Consider the following 17,708-nt stretch of genomic DNA (forward strand, 5'->3'; position numbering starts at 1 on the left):
TGGAATTGCCAAGGCGAGCCGTAGTTGCCCAATCTTTGGTTTTGGGTTAAAATAATTATGATTGTAATGGATTAAGTTATTTTATTAGACGAGGATTTGTACACTTTCAAGGCAAGAATCAAAGAAAAAGGGAAGTGAGTTGACACAGATAAGTAAAAGTCGATTATAACCACATATAGATACCGAATCTAGGCTTGATAAATTGTCTCCTTTATTGGTTTCTAACATTCATATTTTATACAAATATTTCGTCGTATTTTATAATGTTTGCATTGATCTCATTGGGGTTGACATTAGATTACGTTTCATAATAACGGTCGATAATCCGTGCGCAGTAAACGTGTTTATGACGAAGCCGTAAAACCGACGCCGTCACTGCGATAGAGCAAATGCCGGCATAAACTGCTTCCCAAATGCTTGTTTATGATCGCATGCAACGATGAAATAGCGATTCCTTGATCTATCTTTTTTTAATAAATCAAAAATTATGATGTTTTCCTCGTATTTTGTATGTTTGTATCCGTGTAAATTATATTGACACTTTTTATAGCTTAAACAACTGTACCGATTGTTACCCCAGAGGGTCTGTCGTAATATTTTTGTTTCATTAACAAATAGATTTTTTTACATGTATTTTCCCTTCCTTCTTTGAAATCTGAAATATCCCTATTTTGTTTTTTAAATAAAATAAATAAATTTAATTTTAAAAGTCGAATGTTATTGATTGTGTTTTACTCTGCTTTGTTTGGAGACAGGGAAGGTCCCTCAATCGATTTATTAAAGGAACCGTTCCGTTTTGTTAATGTAATCTTCTTGAGGTTATTTTTAGATTTCTCAAATGGCTACCGAGATTGGAATGTTTTTAGCTGTCCTAAAATTATATTTAATCTATTATGTAGGTCTGCTTACATTGTAAATAGTTAATTAACGCAGCTACGCACATACACCACAAACAACGGCAAAAGTAGTACAACAAAATAAGTAAATCGTAGAAATTTTACTTCAAGGTTTAATATATTCTAACGTTACCCTATAAATTATAATTGTTACGTAGCTAAATGTCAAATATATAAAAGGATTTTACAGTTACAAGCCCAATCTTCGCCTAAGAGATTTTATAAGCTTGAAAATACTTTGCACTTCATTTTAAAAGCCCTCACGAGAAAGAGTCCTCTCAGCCTAATTGCGAATAAAAAAAGTACTTTAGTAGCGCCTGAATTTACATTTCCCTTTTGTCTCAGTCAGCGAGAACGCTTTACGCTATTAAAAAAACAAGGTCGTTAGTCGCAACTGCCTAAGTTTGTAAAAGAAAATCATTTCCTTTCGTTGAGGAATTAAGTTTTGTTTCTTACATTTCTTGTGTGTACCAATTGAAATAATTTTATTCATATTTTTACTACTATTAAATATTTCTCTGTTATCTAAATTACAACTAAAATGTCTTGTGATAATGCACTTGTAAGAACTAAATTTGTTCTCTTATCTCTTACATAACAATAAATTGTAAATAGCGACGCTTTTTATCTTACGGTATTGCATTTTGATCTCTGATCGAACGAAAGAAGGTTGATTTTACAAAGTTCGTATTCAAGAGCGTTAAAAAACCGCCAACTCTGCGCGTTTAAAAAGCGCCCGTGGGCGTCTTAAAAACAATATTATGTAAATAACATATCGCATTCCTTTCACCTTTGCTGAACTGTAACTTGAATTTCAAAATTACGTTACACATGACTTCAGCGGTTGGAATTACAGATGTGACCTTCGATTAAATTTCATATAATAATTAACCGAAATTCTGTAAGTTGGAATGCAAACTTGAAAGGATTGAGAATACAGATTTCATTGTTTAAATTTTGAAACAATAAGCGATACAAAAGCCATTTGCGTATGAAGAAAAATTTAGAACGTTTTATTCGTGGGTGAAATATTTGTAAAATAAATTTAAACTCAAACGCAATCTGAGTTTTTTTTTTCCTTCACCGTGATAGTAAAAGTGTTTTCAAACAAAATAAAAAAAAAAGTCTTTCTTAAAAAGTCATTCTGGAATTTTTTAAGCCTATATATACTAACTTACAAAATAACACCTCATGGAACTGATAGGTAATTTCAAAACTTTATAAATTGCCTCTTGTATCAATCGAGGCAATAATGATCTCCGTAAATCTTTTATAATGTTTTACGTAATGATGTCCGCGTTTTTATAGATTGTTATAATAATGTGAGGCCGTAAAGCAATCGTGTGAAGATTACATACATCTGTTTCATAATCTTTTTAATAACGCTTCACTTTTGAACAAATTTTCCATTGCCCACACATACCAGATATTGTTAACCTTGTCATTATCTAAGAGAAAGAAAGAGAAGAAATTTTTTTTTGACTATAGTCATGTCCTTGCCCTTTTTTCCATAGTTGCCAACCTTTTACTTTCTGTTTAATATCTGTCATCATCTTTCACACAATCCAATTATCAGTCCTCCCCTACCTTTGTAGTCACAATTTTGTTTTTAATCATAGTTCATGGAATTGCGAAGAATGGCAAATTCGTGTTAGTTGATGGGGTGCCTAGATATGGTTGTAATTAGGCGAGGGATCCAGACTTGCGGTTTATTCGCGGATCGCGTGCGGCGCCGTACACCCCCAATATTGTTGCCAGTGTGCCGTGCGAATATATTGCAATTTGTAACGGTACCTGTTACCTTGTGAGAATTAGAAGACATTTTAAACCGATTGGTAAAAGTTCAAAATGAAACAAATGTCAAATCGTATCATTCATCCATTCCATCCCTTGCCAGGAAAGTAGTTTATGTCAATCTAGCTTTCGTACTCGACTCCGTTCGCGTGGAAGTAGAAAAAACAAAAGTGAGTAGCCTATGTGTTCTTCCAGACTATCCTCTACGTTTATGCCAAATTTCATCGAGATCCTTTAGCCGTTAAGGCTACAAACTCTAACAAATATACATCCCTCCATCCATCCATCTATAAATCTAAACTTTCACATTTATAATATTAGTAAGATTACTCTGAGCCTACCTAACTTTAATTGCTCTTAGTGTGGGGAAAAAATAGTATGCATGATAATCTTACCTCCAATATACTTCGTACCCAACCATATGATTACCAGCGTACTGACATGATGATAGACATGGAGGAAGGAAGCCTGTCGCTCCTTCTTCCTTAGTAAAAAGAACACGGTCTCCAGTAGCTCCAGAAGCTTCAGTACAATAGTCCACCACATAAATTTAAGCATCCTCATAGCTTCAGGGTTCATGGAATAATCAGGCAGCACGCAGCCGAAGTGATAAGTAGTTGTCCACCCTGATGTCATTATCTGGAAATAAGATAAATATTTCTGACCCTGGGATATGACTTCATATAGAGTAGGATGAGGCGGGGAACCGCCTTATCCTACTCCTGTAGGGTCTGAGCACCAGTCTTTCGTCATCCCAGTCATCATTCCCTTTTTGAATGTCATCTTTAATGCAAACTATCCATCTCTTCCTGAACCTACCTCTACCCATGTACTCTATCTCTCTCTATCCCCTCTCCTCACTTATAACTAAAACTCTCCTTGACACATGCGATTCTTTCTTTTAACGTGCCCATATCATGACAATATTTTAATTATGGAAATACCTGTATGGATTAATTTGCACGATGACATTTTGAATTTGAAGTCAATTCTCTCGAGCCTATTTGTAGAAAATTAAATTTTACACGTTCCACCAATTTGCTGCCACGCTAAAAGGTCATTGCTAAATATATTCTATATCAGCTAAATATCGTCTTGTTAGAAACCGGTCAGACATGACGTAGGTAATAAAGAGTCGTATTCTCATATTGTGACGTCACATTGATATTACAGATTATGCCCCATCTATATCGTTTAGTATATTATATTATCTTAATTAACTTACACCCCAAGTGACGATGGCGTTGGCGATAATCTGGACGATGTTGTACCACTTGATGACAGTCTTCAAGTCATAGGGGGCGTGCCGCCTCATGTAAGCGGGTACTATCACCTTGATCAATGTCAAATAGCTGGCTATGATGAAGAGTAACGGCCATGGTGATGTCATAAGAAACCAGTCGCTTACCCGAGGATCTGTGGAAGAATTACTTCGGATTAACAAACATATCATAGGTGGTCTGCCTCCCCCCAAACTTGTAATAGCTCATATAAATCCCCAGCGAGAGGCGTCAGCCTAAGTTCGGGCTGACCAGGCATCCGTAAATGTTGTATGATATCTCCCACCTATACTATTGTAATAAAGCGTAAACACACATCTCTTTGTTGCCTAAGATGTCAGCAATTACAGCATATTTTTGAATAATTCTTTCTTTAATAAAAAGCCCTACACTTACGTCACGTTTTAGGCTATATATTTTCACGCCATTAAACTTAGGGGGTAAATATTTTGGATAAAAACCCCAATGTGGGAAAGAGACCACAAGTTGCTGCCAACATCAAGGAAGCAAAATTGCCATACTTTGTCACCATGTCATATCATTTTGACATTTGCAATTGTATTTGACAAATGTAATCAATAAACCAATTGTCATAATTTCATGCGAATGAAGTCGCGCGGGAACAGCTAGTAATATTATATGAAATCAAACGTATTCTTAATTATATTGCTCATGCGTTCTTCTCTGTTAGTTTAAACAAGAAATGTTTATGAATAAACGATTGTTATGTGAATGAGAAGACTCGTTTGGGATAATACCAATCTGTGGAAAACATGATTGTTAAAATGTTTAGTCGACGCATTTCGGTCAGTGAATAATTAAGCAGTCCTAACTTCGTGCATAATTATTGTAGACTAGCTGGTGCTCGCGACTTCATCTGCGTGAAATTAAATGGATAATGAATTATATAGTCTATGTTACACACTGACAACGTAGCTTTATAATGGTGAAAGATTTTTTGAAATCGGCCCAGTATTTTTAGAGTTATATACTGAACATACAAAAATCCAAATCTTTCTTCTTTATGACATTAGTACCATAGATAAGAGAGCGTCCAGTATAAATTGAGATCTAGTTGTAATAATAAAACAAGTCGGTTATTTGGCCCTTTCTTTGATTTCTATTTTCTTAACATTCATTAACTTTCCTAGCCCTTGAGTTGTTTACTGTTAATGTCTATTTGAACGGACTATTTTAATTCAGCAAACGCCCTCACTACGTGATGTCTCGAGAGAAATTTAAAACATTGCTCTTTGTGCTAGAAAACACCTGTTGCTATTTTTATCTCAAGAAATTCTTGTTACTTTACCCAATGAATGCGCCAATAGCCTAATGGTTTGGGTTACAATTTTCCGATCACTATTATCGTAAACAATCGACTATTGTCGTAAACCATATCCTAGCACAAGTCTCCGCTTAGTTGGAATGGTAAAAGAAATATTAGTACACTAGATTTCGCCTGTGACTCTATCCTCGTAGAATTAAAAAAAACAAGAGTAAGCCTATGTGTTCTTCCAGACTATACTCTACATTTATATACATATACCAAATTTCATTGAAATCCGTTCAACCGTTTTGGCTACAAATTCTAACAAAGATCTATCTATCTAAACTTTCATATTTAACATTAGTATTATATTGTTTTTTTTTTTATAAAAAAAAAAACTATTGCTGAACCTGAGAAAATCTAAAATACCCTTAGAAAATCCTTTTTAACAAGCACAATATTTAATTACCTGCTTTCTTATAAAACACGGTATTGTAAACAGAGGTTATCGTATCCATTGTGCTTGAAGCAAGGAACCACCAACACACGAGTGACCGCTTTGTATGGAAATAATTTACGGAATAAGCATTCTAAAATTACCTTAATTTAGTGTATGAATATTTAGATTTAGCTTTCAGCTTTTATACGGACGTTACAAAAGGTTAAAATAATTTTAATTTGTCCAGAAAAAGAAAGTAGATATGATTGTTTTATAATTCGTAATTATTAAATTAATAGTTTATGGTATTTTCACTATTAAATAAGAAATTGAAAGATACCTTTTTTGCGATCGTTATTGGGGAAAACAAATGAAAATCGATAGATTGTTTAAACAATCTCTAACCTAATCTGCTGTCTCGTCTATTCTCTTAGTAATGAAAGAGACAAAACATACATAATGTGGAAGTCCTGTTTAAACATGAATACTCTGATATGAAAGTATAATATCATGTCAGCGGGGTCGACTGCCTACCGAGACAATGTATACGTATTTCCAGAATGTTCGCGAATGCGTTGATCGGATTTATACTACTTAATATAGAAAGTCATCTATCGGCGAAAATGTCGATCGCTGCAATTTTCTTCCATTTCAACCATAGAATAAACCTCACATTGATTATTGGGATGTGCTTATCCAATATTCTCTCCCAGTATTCACAAAGGTTGTTATTTAACTATAATTATTTGTATTCCAGTCAAAGACATTTAAATATATAGAGTAGACATAGAGAACAAAATTTTTTCACCGGTAACTTCTTTGAAAGGTACTATGTTAGTTCTGAAGTTTAGTACGCCACTTCAAAGACATATTGTCATTATAAAACATTTTACCAAATTTTAGTAAGCTCAATCTTGTTTTATAAAATAAACTTTAAAAAAATAACATAATGTTTACCTATTGGCAATTCATTTAAATACAATTAAATATATGGACATGTAGCATCATGTGAAGTGTCATTTATGTCTCCTCTATATATATTTTTAATCTCTTTAATTCCAGTCAAAAGAAAAGATGACACGCGGTGTGAGAAGAGGCTGCGTGCGGTTGCGTGCTGCCGTCATCGGCATTGATGATGAAGATGATTCTACATTCACAATCACCGTTGACCACAAGACGTTTCACTTCCAGGTTAGTGTGACCATTTCTAAAAGACCTGCAATACACGTAAGTTCTAAGACTTTCGGTACTAAGGATAACTGGTGAGAAGTAACTATTGATGTTAAACCAGTAGCTAGAATATAGCATGTCAATTGGAGTAATTCGGATTAGTGGCAGCCCTAATATCTACCCTCACGGCTTCAGCATAGCAAGAAAAGATATTTGTTTATCAGTAGGGTTGTCAAAATAGATAAATTCGATTTAAAACTGCTTGAAATTCATGATTTGTGCTAGCCATAGACATCTGCAATAATCTCAAATTAAACTGGAGTTGCAAATGATGATATTCTTGATATAGAGTAAAGCAGAAAAGGGCAATATTAACATAATTAGGGTGTTCTAGAGTTTTTTACTAGAGAAAATATTCATAAAATTCGATAGCTGTTGACGTAATAATTCGTGAGGGATAGGCAGTATGTCGTAGAATCTCAAATATTTGCGCAATTTGCGACGTTCGGTGAATCACCTCGGAGCAACGCCTTTCTCTCGGATGTCCGCTTCCGCAAATGAGGACAAAAGGGTTACATTTTCCTAATTTAAATTGATTTTAGATGTAGACAATACTTTTTGGTTTACAATTTACGTTAAATGAAAGTCTTGTTATTTAAAAAAAATTGTGTCTAAAAGTGGAAACCGTTACAATGCAAACGTAGTCTAGTTTTGTGCCGCCTTGAAATGCCTTTATCGCATTAAATGGAACAAGATTATATTTCGTCTTTGTCTTCAAGTTCATTAGTGTAGAACCATTTGTGGCTACTCAGTTTTACGTAATTATATTTGAACAGTTTGGTTTTAAAAATATGGTTATGCAATTGCTTCCAAAAATATCTTGGCTGTATACTAAATGTGAATAAAGATTGGAAACTATACGTTATAAGAGAATGTGGCTAGAGTTATGAAAGTAATAGAATTGATATTAATCGAGTCAGAGCAATTATGAGCGGCCATCCACCTATCATCAACAAGTGGGCTACACTTCTAATGTAAAGTTATATGGCATTTTCATGGAAAACGATGCAATCAAGCAAATGGGTCATATAGTGTTAAGTGTCTGCGAAACAGATGCCTTTACACGAGACGGTGGTATGTTGTAATATGTATCCCTTCCTTCTTTCCCCCGCGACTCCGTCCGGAATAAAAAACGAAAGCAAATAGCCTATGTATTCTTCCAGACTGTCCTCTACATTTATGCCAAATTACATCATGATCCCTTCAGCCGTTTATAAACTCTAACACACATCCATCCATCCATCTAAACTTTTGCATTTTTAACATTAGTAAGATAACTAAAATAGTTTTCATATATCTTGGCGGCTCTTAACTTACCTAACATTCTTGAGACGCGCAAGTGTAAAATACAATGTTATAAGATGTATCTTACGAACCTTTACTACGTGATATAATCTGGAACTTCTACATAGCCTCTACACCAGTGTTATTGAGAATAATGTTGTTAGGCACGCGATGGCAGTGAGCGTGAGAGGTGGGTGCGTGCGTTGGAGGAGACGATAGCACGTCACGGGCGACGGGAGCGGTGGGCGCGCTGTGTGCCCGCGCCCGCGCGACGACACGACGACCTCGAGCGACGTGTGGCTGAAGCGGACGCTTACCTGCAGATCATGATTGAACTAGTCACGGTAACTATATCCCTCTATCAAACATCTTTGCGGCTTGGAACATCTCTAATATAAACTATCTACAGCTTGCGATTTCGTCCACGTGGAACTAAGAAATAATAGAAAAAGTAGCCTATGTTACTCTCTGATAACGTAGGTTTTGTAATAGTAAAAGTTTTTGAAAATCAGCCTAGTAGTATTTGAGTTATTTCTTTAAATACAAATCTTTCCTCTTTATAATATTAGTATGATGTGTGCCAGGGACCGTGATCTACCACAAAGATTGAAGTTGACGATACGAATATACTCACAATAATCAGTAAAATAAAATACTATTTAAACCTCTACTTCGAAATATCAACCAGAATCGTACAGTACTTTTAAAGTTAAAACATCCATACAATCTCTGATATTTAATTTCGACAAAATTAATCATACTGTAGGTATCTACCCGGCCTAGCCGGAAGTTACTATCCCCACATTATAATAATTCATTAATATTTGTGCATTATCGATGTATAGGTATTCAATTGGTGGAATATAAAAGATATGACGTACTTCGTATCGGTCACTAGAGTGCGGCAAACGATGACAACCTCTTATCATATTGCAATATCTCTCCTTGAAGAATGACCAGGACAATGACCTTTACTATTAAAAGATTTATTTATTGTTTAAAAAAGCAAACTAATTATTTATGCACATAATTTAAGTAATGGCAAGTAACTAAAAAAAAATTTTTTTTATTCTTGTTTCTTTACTCTAAAATATAAAATTTGTATAAACGCCATCTATTGGACGGTTTTAAAAACATTACCTATTACAACGCCATCTGTTACGCTTCGATTAAAGCTTTTGACAATGTCAGTGTCTAACTAAATTTTCGTCACTATTGATTGCAAAATATGTTTTAAATAAATTTTAATTGCTATGCAATATTAGTTGGAGTAATATATCAAAATTTTACAGAAAATGGGCATCCGTGTATCGGAGCTCGCGGACCCCCAGGAGAAGAGCAAGGGTCAAGTAATTTTAGATCACTCCAACGTAAGTATATAAATATCAGACATAACATTTATTTAGTGTATAATTAGTATAGTATAACTAGGGTAATGTGTCATTAATTATCACTACTAGCTTTCGCCCGCGACTTCGTCCGCATAAAATTAAAAAAAATCAAAAGTAAGTAGCCTATGTATTCTTCCAGACTATCCTCTACATCTATACCAAATTTCATTGAAATCTGTTCGGCCGTTTAGGCTACAAACTCTAACAAACATCCATCCATCCATCCAAACTTTCGCATTTATAATATTAGTATGAAAGTATGATATTAGTATGATTAGTATGATATAACTGTGTATGTGTGTGTATGTAAAGGCAAAAACGTGTGTGTCTAGCTTTGCCTGCGACTTCGTCCGCACGTAATTAAAAAAACTTAGTAAGTAGCCTGTGTTATTCCTGATGTTCTACATCTGTGAATAATTTTGTCAAAATTAGTTCAGGCTACTATCTCTAACAAACATCCATCCATCTAAGCTTTCGCATTTATAATTTTTTTTTTATAACATAAGGTGGCAAGCGAGCAAGCGGCCACCTGAATCCACCGAAATGGAAAGCGACCGCTGCCCATAAATATCCGCAATTATAGATGCGTTGTCTACCTTTAATAGACGGAGGAGGAGACGCACATTAAGAGAATATTTCCCCTTCCTATGCGTCTCCACCGTCAAATCCACTTTTCCTTCCCATCCTTTCTCTTAAGAAAAGGGTGGAAAGGGAAAGGGACTAATATTATTGTAGTAAGATGATTGTCTGTCTTTTTTCTGTTTGAGTGATTGTTTTTGTACGAATTTAAGGCAGTTAGATTTAAGATTTTGAAGCATCTAATACTAATTACTAAACGATGTGTTTAAAATATCCATATATCAATTTTTTTATGTCTAATTTATTTTAATTTTTTACAGGCAATGTTGGACAATATAAAACATTCCATAGTACTTCTTCAAATAGCTAAGGTAAAGATTTTTGTGGTCATTATTTTTATATTTCCAATACATTTAAATTATTATTTTAGGGATTAATGTTTAAAGATTCTTTTTATTTCAAAATCATGCATATATGAAAAACTATTTTCGTTATCATACAAAGAAAGCGCCATCTATCGTTGCATCTGCAGACTTTTTTCAATAAAATAATTGTAATACCAGAATACCGTGAATCCTGTGAACGGGGTGTACCAGGGACCAACAAATACATCTCAAATGCATAACAAAGAAGGTAATTAAAGAATCAATCAATTTACTTAGAAATATTATTTTGACCGCGACTCTGTCCGCGTGGAATTAAAAAAATAAGAAAAGTAACCTATGTGTTCTTCCTATCCTTTTATCGAGATTCCAGCAGTTTAGGCTACATACTCTAACAAACATCCATCCATCTAAACTTTCGCATTTATATTAGTAAGAATTCAATTATTTCGAGAAGGACATTATGAGTGTGGTACATCGGTAGAGGTAGAAAGAGATGGATGTATTCTGTGAAAGGTGACGTCATCAAGAAGGAAGTGATCTGAGATGACGGATGATAATTATTTAGATGACGAAAACTATGAAGATGATGAGATTCTAAATAAGTTAATCTTACTTACTAATATTATAAATGCGAAAGTTTCGATGGATATATGTTTGTTAGAGTTTACTGCCTAAACTTCTGGACAGATCGCGACAAAATGTATAGACGTAGAGGATAGTCTGGAAGAATATATTCTTCTATATAATAATATATAATATATAATATATCATCCTATAGGATGCTTTTGTTTTTTTTCCACGCGGACGGAGTCGCGGACGATAGTTAGTCTATACTAATATAAAGCGTAAACACACTACTTTGTGGCGTAAGACTTCAGCAATCGCAGCATATTTTTGATTAACTATATCTTTAAACAAAAGCTCTACACTTACAATGCGCTTTAGGCTATATATTTCCACGCTAATAAACTTATGGTGTAAATAAATTTGAAAAAACCTTAATGGGAAAGGGACTATAAACTACAAGCTGATATCAAGGAAGCAAGGTTGTACATTTTAATTTTGACATTTGACAAATGTAAACAATTAAAAAAGGTTTTTATAGTTTCATGCGGATGAAGTCGCACGGGGACAGCTAGTAATATTATAAATGCAAAGATTTCGATGGTTGGATGAACGTTTGTTAGAGTTTGTAGACTAAACGACTGAACGGATCTCGATGAAATGTATAGATGTAGAGGATAGTCTAGAAGAACACCTAGGATATTTTTGTTTTTTTATTTCACGCGGACGGAGTCGCGGGCGATAGCTAGTTAATGTTATTTGTTGTGATGTAGGCGAGGACCTGTCCCCGCGAGTGGAGCTGGGCGCGGAGTGCCGCGAGCTGGCCACGCCCTCGCTGCCGCTGACGCCACTGGAACACATCGACGCTCCCAGTATGTATGCCAGGGAAGGGGACCTCATCAGGGAAGGAGAAATCATCACCTTAACACAACAAATATATTTAAACTTACATATTTATGGAAATGATCTCAGCATCATCATCCTCATTTTCGTCCTCCATATAACTTAGTTTGTTTAGGAAATTTCAGCTGTTGTCAAAGATTCCGCAAGGAATTAAAAAAACTTAGTACTTCCAGTTCCGTTACTACTTAAATCTTATATTACTTCTCTTGTTAAAGTTTTTATGGATTCTTGTTAGAGTTTGTAGACTAAACTGCTTTATGTCGATGTTATTTGGTGCAATTATAGAAGATAGTCTAGGAGAACATCTAGGTACACAATTTTTTTTTTAATTCCACGCAGAGTCGCGAGCGTAAGGTAGTCTTTGCTTATTTTATAAAAAGGAAATATTTGTATCTTTGGTTTACTGAAATAACTCAAAAACGAATGGACCGATTTCAAAAATTCTTGCATAATGAAAAAGCTACATCAGCAACAGCAGGTGTTTACTATTTTTTTTTATTTCACGCGGATGGAGTCGCGGGCGAAACCTAGTAAAAAAAATGTTTTATTAATTTTCTATATCTCTTTCTCTTTTTGATCAGGACAAGCGATGTCTCTCCTGGTTCCTGATACCTCGTACTCCTCGTCGGAAGGTGAAGACGACTTCTATGACGCTGATGATGAGCCGGCCGAGCTGCTGCCCGCGCCGAGGTTAGTGTTCACACTGACGACACATACACATTAAACATGTTTTACTAGTTTTAAGCAATTAATATAATTATAACTAACGTAATTAAACAATCAGAAATACTGATCCCCCTTAATGGCGCGTTTTTCCAATACGTCAGAATGACATTGACAGCTGTCAGATAGGGACGTCTATGCCGATGTTCTAGTGTTGCCCTTTACTTAACAATAATAACACTTTTAAGAGAATGTTACAATTTGGTGTTATAATTGGTATAATATATTGCTTGGTAATTTTAATAATATTATAGGTATTTGTTTTTTTAAATGTCTTTTTAATTATTGTATTTTGAAATATAATAGTAGAGAAACGTAACTAATGTGTAAAAATGTTATTTGTACAATGAAATCTAGTTTCTAATCTTTTGTATGATTTCTTTTCTCGAAATACCCTCAATAAAATTACGTTCGTAGTAATATACGTTCGCAGCCAACTCGTTGCATCTCGCTGAAATAGACATAGTCTAGAAGAACACATAGGCTACTTACTTATTTAATTCGAAGCTAGTATATACAAGTTGTAACAATGTAAACGTAACTAAAGACTAGCGTAAGAAGTCCCGCAGTTTATTTGAGGGTAAAATGGGGTCAAAAGGTCAACGACCCCGCACTTGACTTGCAACCGTTCCCTTATAACGGTCGGAAGTTTTTGGCAATGGATTTTTTTTTATTTGTTCTATTTTTATAATGCATTTAATGTAATTTTCTACCGTCGGTGGCTCAGGTGTTTAGTACTTGATTTATATATAGGTTCAAGGTTCGAATCATTTAGTAATGTTTTTCAAATTTTCAAATTTACGTTTATTCGACGTTCTTACAACGAAACATTGTGATGCAACCTGCATATATCTAAACTAATATTATGCATGCATATTATGCATTGTGCATTTGGCATAGACATAGAGGATAGTCTGAAAAAACACATAGGCTACTCAGCATTGTTTTTTTTTTCGAATTCACGCTGATGGATTCGCGGCCGAAAGCTAGTCTGAGAATAAATTAAAAAATATATGTGTAATTAACAAGCTGTGAATCCGAGGAGTCGCAGCATATGTATTTGTTACAGTGGAAATTCACCTTAAAATTGATATGCAACTGCCATATCCAAATTTAAATAGTTAACTAAATTTAGCATAAGAAATAATAACACTAAGGGTCTTACTTAGTGATTAACAACTCTGCGATTAAAAGTAATAAATGAAGAATGGACGTTTCCTTTAAAATTCCAGAAGTATTAATCATATCCAATACATTTGTGATGTTGAACCTATTAGGAAGATAATCAACTACGGTTTTAACAGTGACTCACGATACGGTAGCAAAGATCGGTGACAATGGAAACAAACACATAATATATCTAATCGTTGAGACAAGTGGGTTATTTACATAATATGGGAAAATTTGATATCTTACACTCATTGAAATGTTAATCAAAAGCCACTCAGATGAATAATAAGAAATCGATACTAAGGGACAACTTAAGGAACGATAAGACGTTTCTGAGTGTAGCTGTTATACTTAAAATTAGCATGTGCGGTATTTATTAGTTTCGTAATATAAAGCTTGTGTGATATTTACGCGTCACCATAGAGGTATTTGTACAAATAACTCGAGAAATAAGTCAGTTTGTACTAAAAGGTCAGCAGGGTAAATGTGAAGAGGTCCGGTTAAGTGTAATTTAACACTTTATCAGTAAGGAAATGAGGGTCGTATGACCCCAGCGGGTTGACCTTTCAGTCCTTTTTTGCTCTAAAGATGCTTCTTAATATAATGATTATCAGAATAGGAATAAGCTAGCATAGTATGGACATGTTCTAAGGAAGGACTAATTTCATTTGACAAGCGGCCGAATACTGAAACTTTATTTAAATATGTAACAGCATCTTAAATTATAGGCCACGCATAAACTCTCAAAAAGGAAGTGGCACTTGCGAAGTATTTAAGATTAGTTTTAGTATTTTACTGAAAAACTTTAAATTATGAATGTAGAGTACCAGTAGAGGTAGGTCTACGAAAGATTTCGTGTATGCAATATAATTAGAAGGGAGGGAGACGACTGATTCGATGAAAGATACCTCGATCATATAGTGTGATAAGGACAGGTATATGTCATAATAGTTCGTTTAAAAGTTATTTTATGTAGAATCATTTTACTAATATTGTAAATTCAAACGTTTATAAACGGCAGAACGGAACTCCATGGAATTTGACATACATGTAGAGCAAAGTATGAAAGAACAACTATTTTTTTTATTCCTTGTCGACGGAGTCGCGGGTATAAGCTAGTAACATAAAGGTCTGTACACATTATCCATGTTGACATTATAAAGAGTAACTGCCGGAACATGGACAATAGCTTACGGTAGCCACGCTCTGGTTACGTAGTGCGGGGCGACTTGGATACGCCGCGTATACCGTGACGATGTGGCTAAACTTGTTTGTGTAACTGCGAGTTTGCATTGCGGAAACATTCACATAACGTTACGATGGAACAAACTTCGTAACATGTTTTTTTTATATGAATAGAACTTCTAAATTGTTACTAGATCTTAACAATAGACGACATGTTACCCTTTGTTATTGTTAAGCCCTCTACATACGGTCAGTTCAAACTGATAATTGTAACTGAACAGTTCGGGCACTAGGACTTAATTTCCTTAAAACACAAACACTTTAGTAATCGTCTTGATAAATTAAATTATGGTGTTCAGTTTCATAGGAATACTCTCTAGTTTTGTTAATACTTATGATGGATTTCTACTTTATCTCTTGTATTTGCTCTATTCTAAGAATAATACGGTACATATTGATCCGGCGTGGAAAAGTTCTATTTCCGTTTTAGTTCCGTTCCGTCGTATCTGCTCTTAACATGGTCTAGATTCAAATCGAAATCATTTGCAAAAAGACCAAGGAAAGATTACCTTTTTTTAGTCTTTAGAACGGGCGCACACCTTTTTTTTAAATCAACGCACAACCGTTGTACGATTGTCGGTTGTCTATTGTTTCGCAGCCCATTCAACTGTTTAGTTGCACAACTAAAAATCGAGTGTGCGCACCTCAATATAAGCTTAAAGGAATCAAAGCGAGACTAAACAGTTCTAAGATAGTTAAATCAAAAGTGTGCGCACGCTCTTACAAGTATATTCTGGAATCTATATCTATACTATTATAATAAAGCGTAAACACACACTTCTTTGTTGCCTAAGATGTCAGCAATTACAGCGTATTTTTGAATAACTCTTTTGTTTAATAAAAAGCCTTACACTTACGTCACGCTTTAGGCTGTATATTTTTAGGCCATTAAACTTAGGGGGTAAATATTATGGATAAAAACCCTAATCAAGGAAACAAGATTGCCAAGTTTTGTCATGCCATGTCATTTTGACATTTGCAATTGACAATTTGACACATGTAAACAATAAAATTCTTTTATGCTGATGAAATCGCAAGGGAACATTTATAACCATATTTATAACCGGTAACTAAAAAAAATAACAAAAACTGTTATACTTTGGTCAACGTGTTTCCTAGCGTGTTGCTTAGACCTAGCAACAATGACGTGCCGTATTCATAGTCGAGCACGCGCTGCGACCCACATACCGACGTAGTCGCCTTTTATGCTGACCAATATACAATTTTTTCATGTTTATAACACGTTTAATATGTTGACAAACTATAAATGCGAAGGTTTAAATTTAGATGGATGTTTGTTAAAGTTTGTAGCCTAAAGTGCTGAACGAATCTCAAAGAAATTTGGCATAGATGTGGAGGATAGTAAGAACACATAGGCTATTTAGTTCTTTTTTAATACCACGCTTAGACATAAAAGAAATAACAATTATCATACCCTTTACACATACACGCTTCTTTACATGCTAACTAATGAAAGGTGACATGATCAAAAAGGGAGTGATGACTGAGATGACGTATGATAGAGTTATGTGGAGGACAAAAATCTATTGCGCCACTACGGGAGTAGGATAAGGAGAAAGATGATGACTATATTTCTAACATATTATAAAGAGAAATGACTTGTATTTTGGTACGTAATTGAATTATTCCAGATATTCATTTACTATTATAAATTGAAAAGCCGTTATCATTGGGTTTCATATACTATTATTCGCTATTTTTTTTTTAAATATCATTCAAAAGAAGTCGCGAGCAAAACTTGATAATGCAAATATTTGGTTGTTCGTGTGTAATGAAAATAAACAATAAATACATTGGCTTCAGTTTGCAATATACGGCACAGTTATCGCATAAAGAGTGACCTAGTCTAGCATCTAGGTCCTGACGATTTAACCGCTTAGGTTTTATTCACAAAAGGATTTCTGCTGTATAACGCTCGAAAAAGAGGGCAGCAAAAGTCTATAAACAATAACCGTGCGTTTCCACTGTCAATAAATATGTACAAAATTGTGTTATGTTCTCTGTTTTTTAAAGGATATGAGCGAGATGACAATATATTTTTATTCATTTATTTTCGGCAGTGAAATCTAAACTAATATGGATGTAACAATGTTGATAGAGTCGATTGCGCTGTCATAGTTCTTGATTAGATCTTGTAGATGGTGCGTTGCCCTCTTTGTTCCCCTTGAATGACCTTGAGACTCTATTTGACGTATTGAAGCCGCGTCACGACACGTGGAGTGAGTTCCTCAAATAATTTTTCATTTGTTGAACACACAAAAATATTTTGTCACTAACTGGCTGTTCTGACTTTGTCCACGTGAATTAAAAACATATAGCTTATGTTACTCAGCGATAATGTAGCTTCTTAATGATGAAAGAATTTTTAAAATCCAATAGATTTGAGTTGCGTTACTTACAAAAATACAAAACTGTCTTCTTTATAATGTATTGGTATATTAGAAAATACGATGTCAAGGTTTTGTTAATGTGTTTATCGATTAAAATGTAATCTAAATTACTACGGCATGGTCCTATTATTCTCAAAATCACCGTT

At 34.5% G+C, this 17,708-nt stretch overlaps 1 protein-coding gene across 1 annotated transcript in view; it reads left to right on the plus strand.

Moving 5' to 3' along the window:
• LOC106102535 (oxysterol-binding protein-related protein 9) overlaps positions 1-17,708 on the plus strand; it is a 38,645-nt gene that overhangs the window by 3,450 nt on the left and 17,487 nt on the right. Inside the window, exons 2-8 of the mRNA XM_013282047.1 lie at positions 6,739-6,867; positions 8,355-8,534; positions 9,483-9,560; positions 10,481-10,531; positions 10,724-10,793; positions 11,884-11,982; positions 12,595-12,703. Coding sequence (XP_013137501.1) covers positions 6,739-6,867; positions 8,355-8,534; positions 9,483-9,560; positions 10,481-10,531; positions 10,724-10,793; positions 11,884-11,982; positions 12,595-12,703 — 716 coding nt within the window. The remainder of the gene's footprint in view (positions 1-6,738; positions 6,868-8,354; positions 8,535-9,482; positions 9,561-10,480; positions 10,532-10,723; positions 10,794-11,883; positions 11,983-12,594; positions 12,704-17,708) is intronic.

Source organism: Papilio polytes, unplaced genomic scaffold, assembly GCF_000836215.1.
Source record: "Papilio polytes unplaced genomic scaffold, Ppol_1.0 DF823923.1, whole genome shotgun sequence".
Taxonomy (NCBI): Eukaryota; Metazoa; Arthropoda; class Insecta; order Lepidoptera; family Papilionidae; genus Papilio; species Papilio polytes.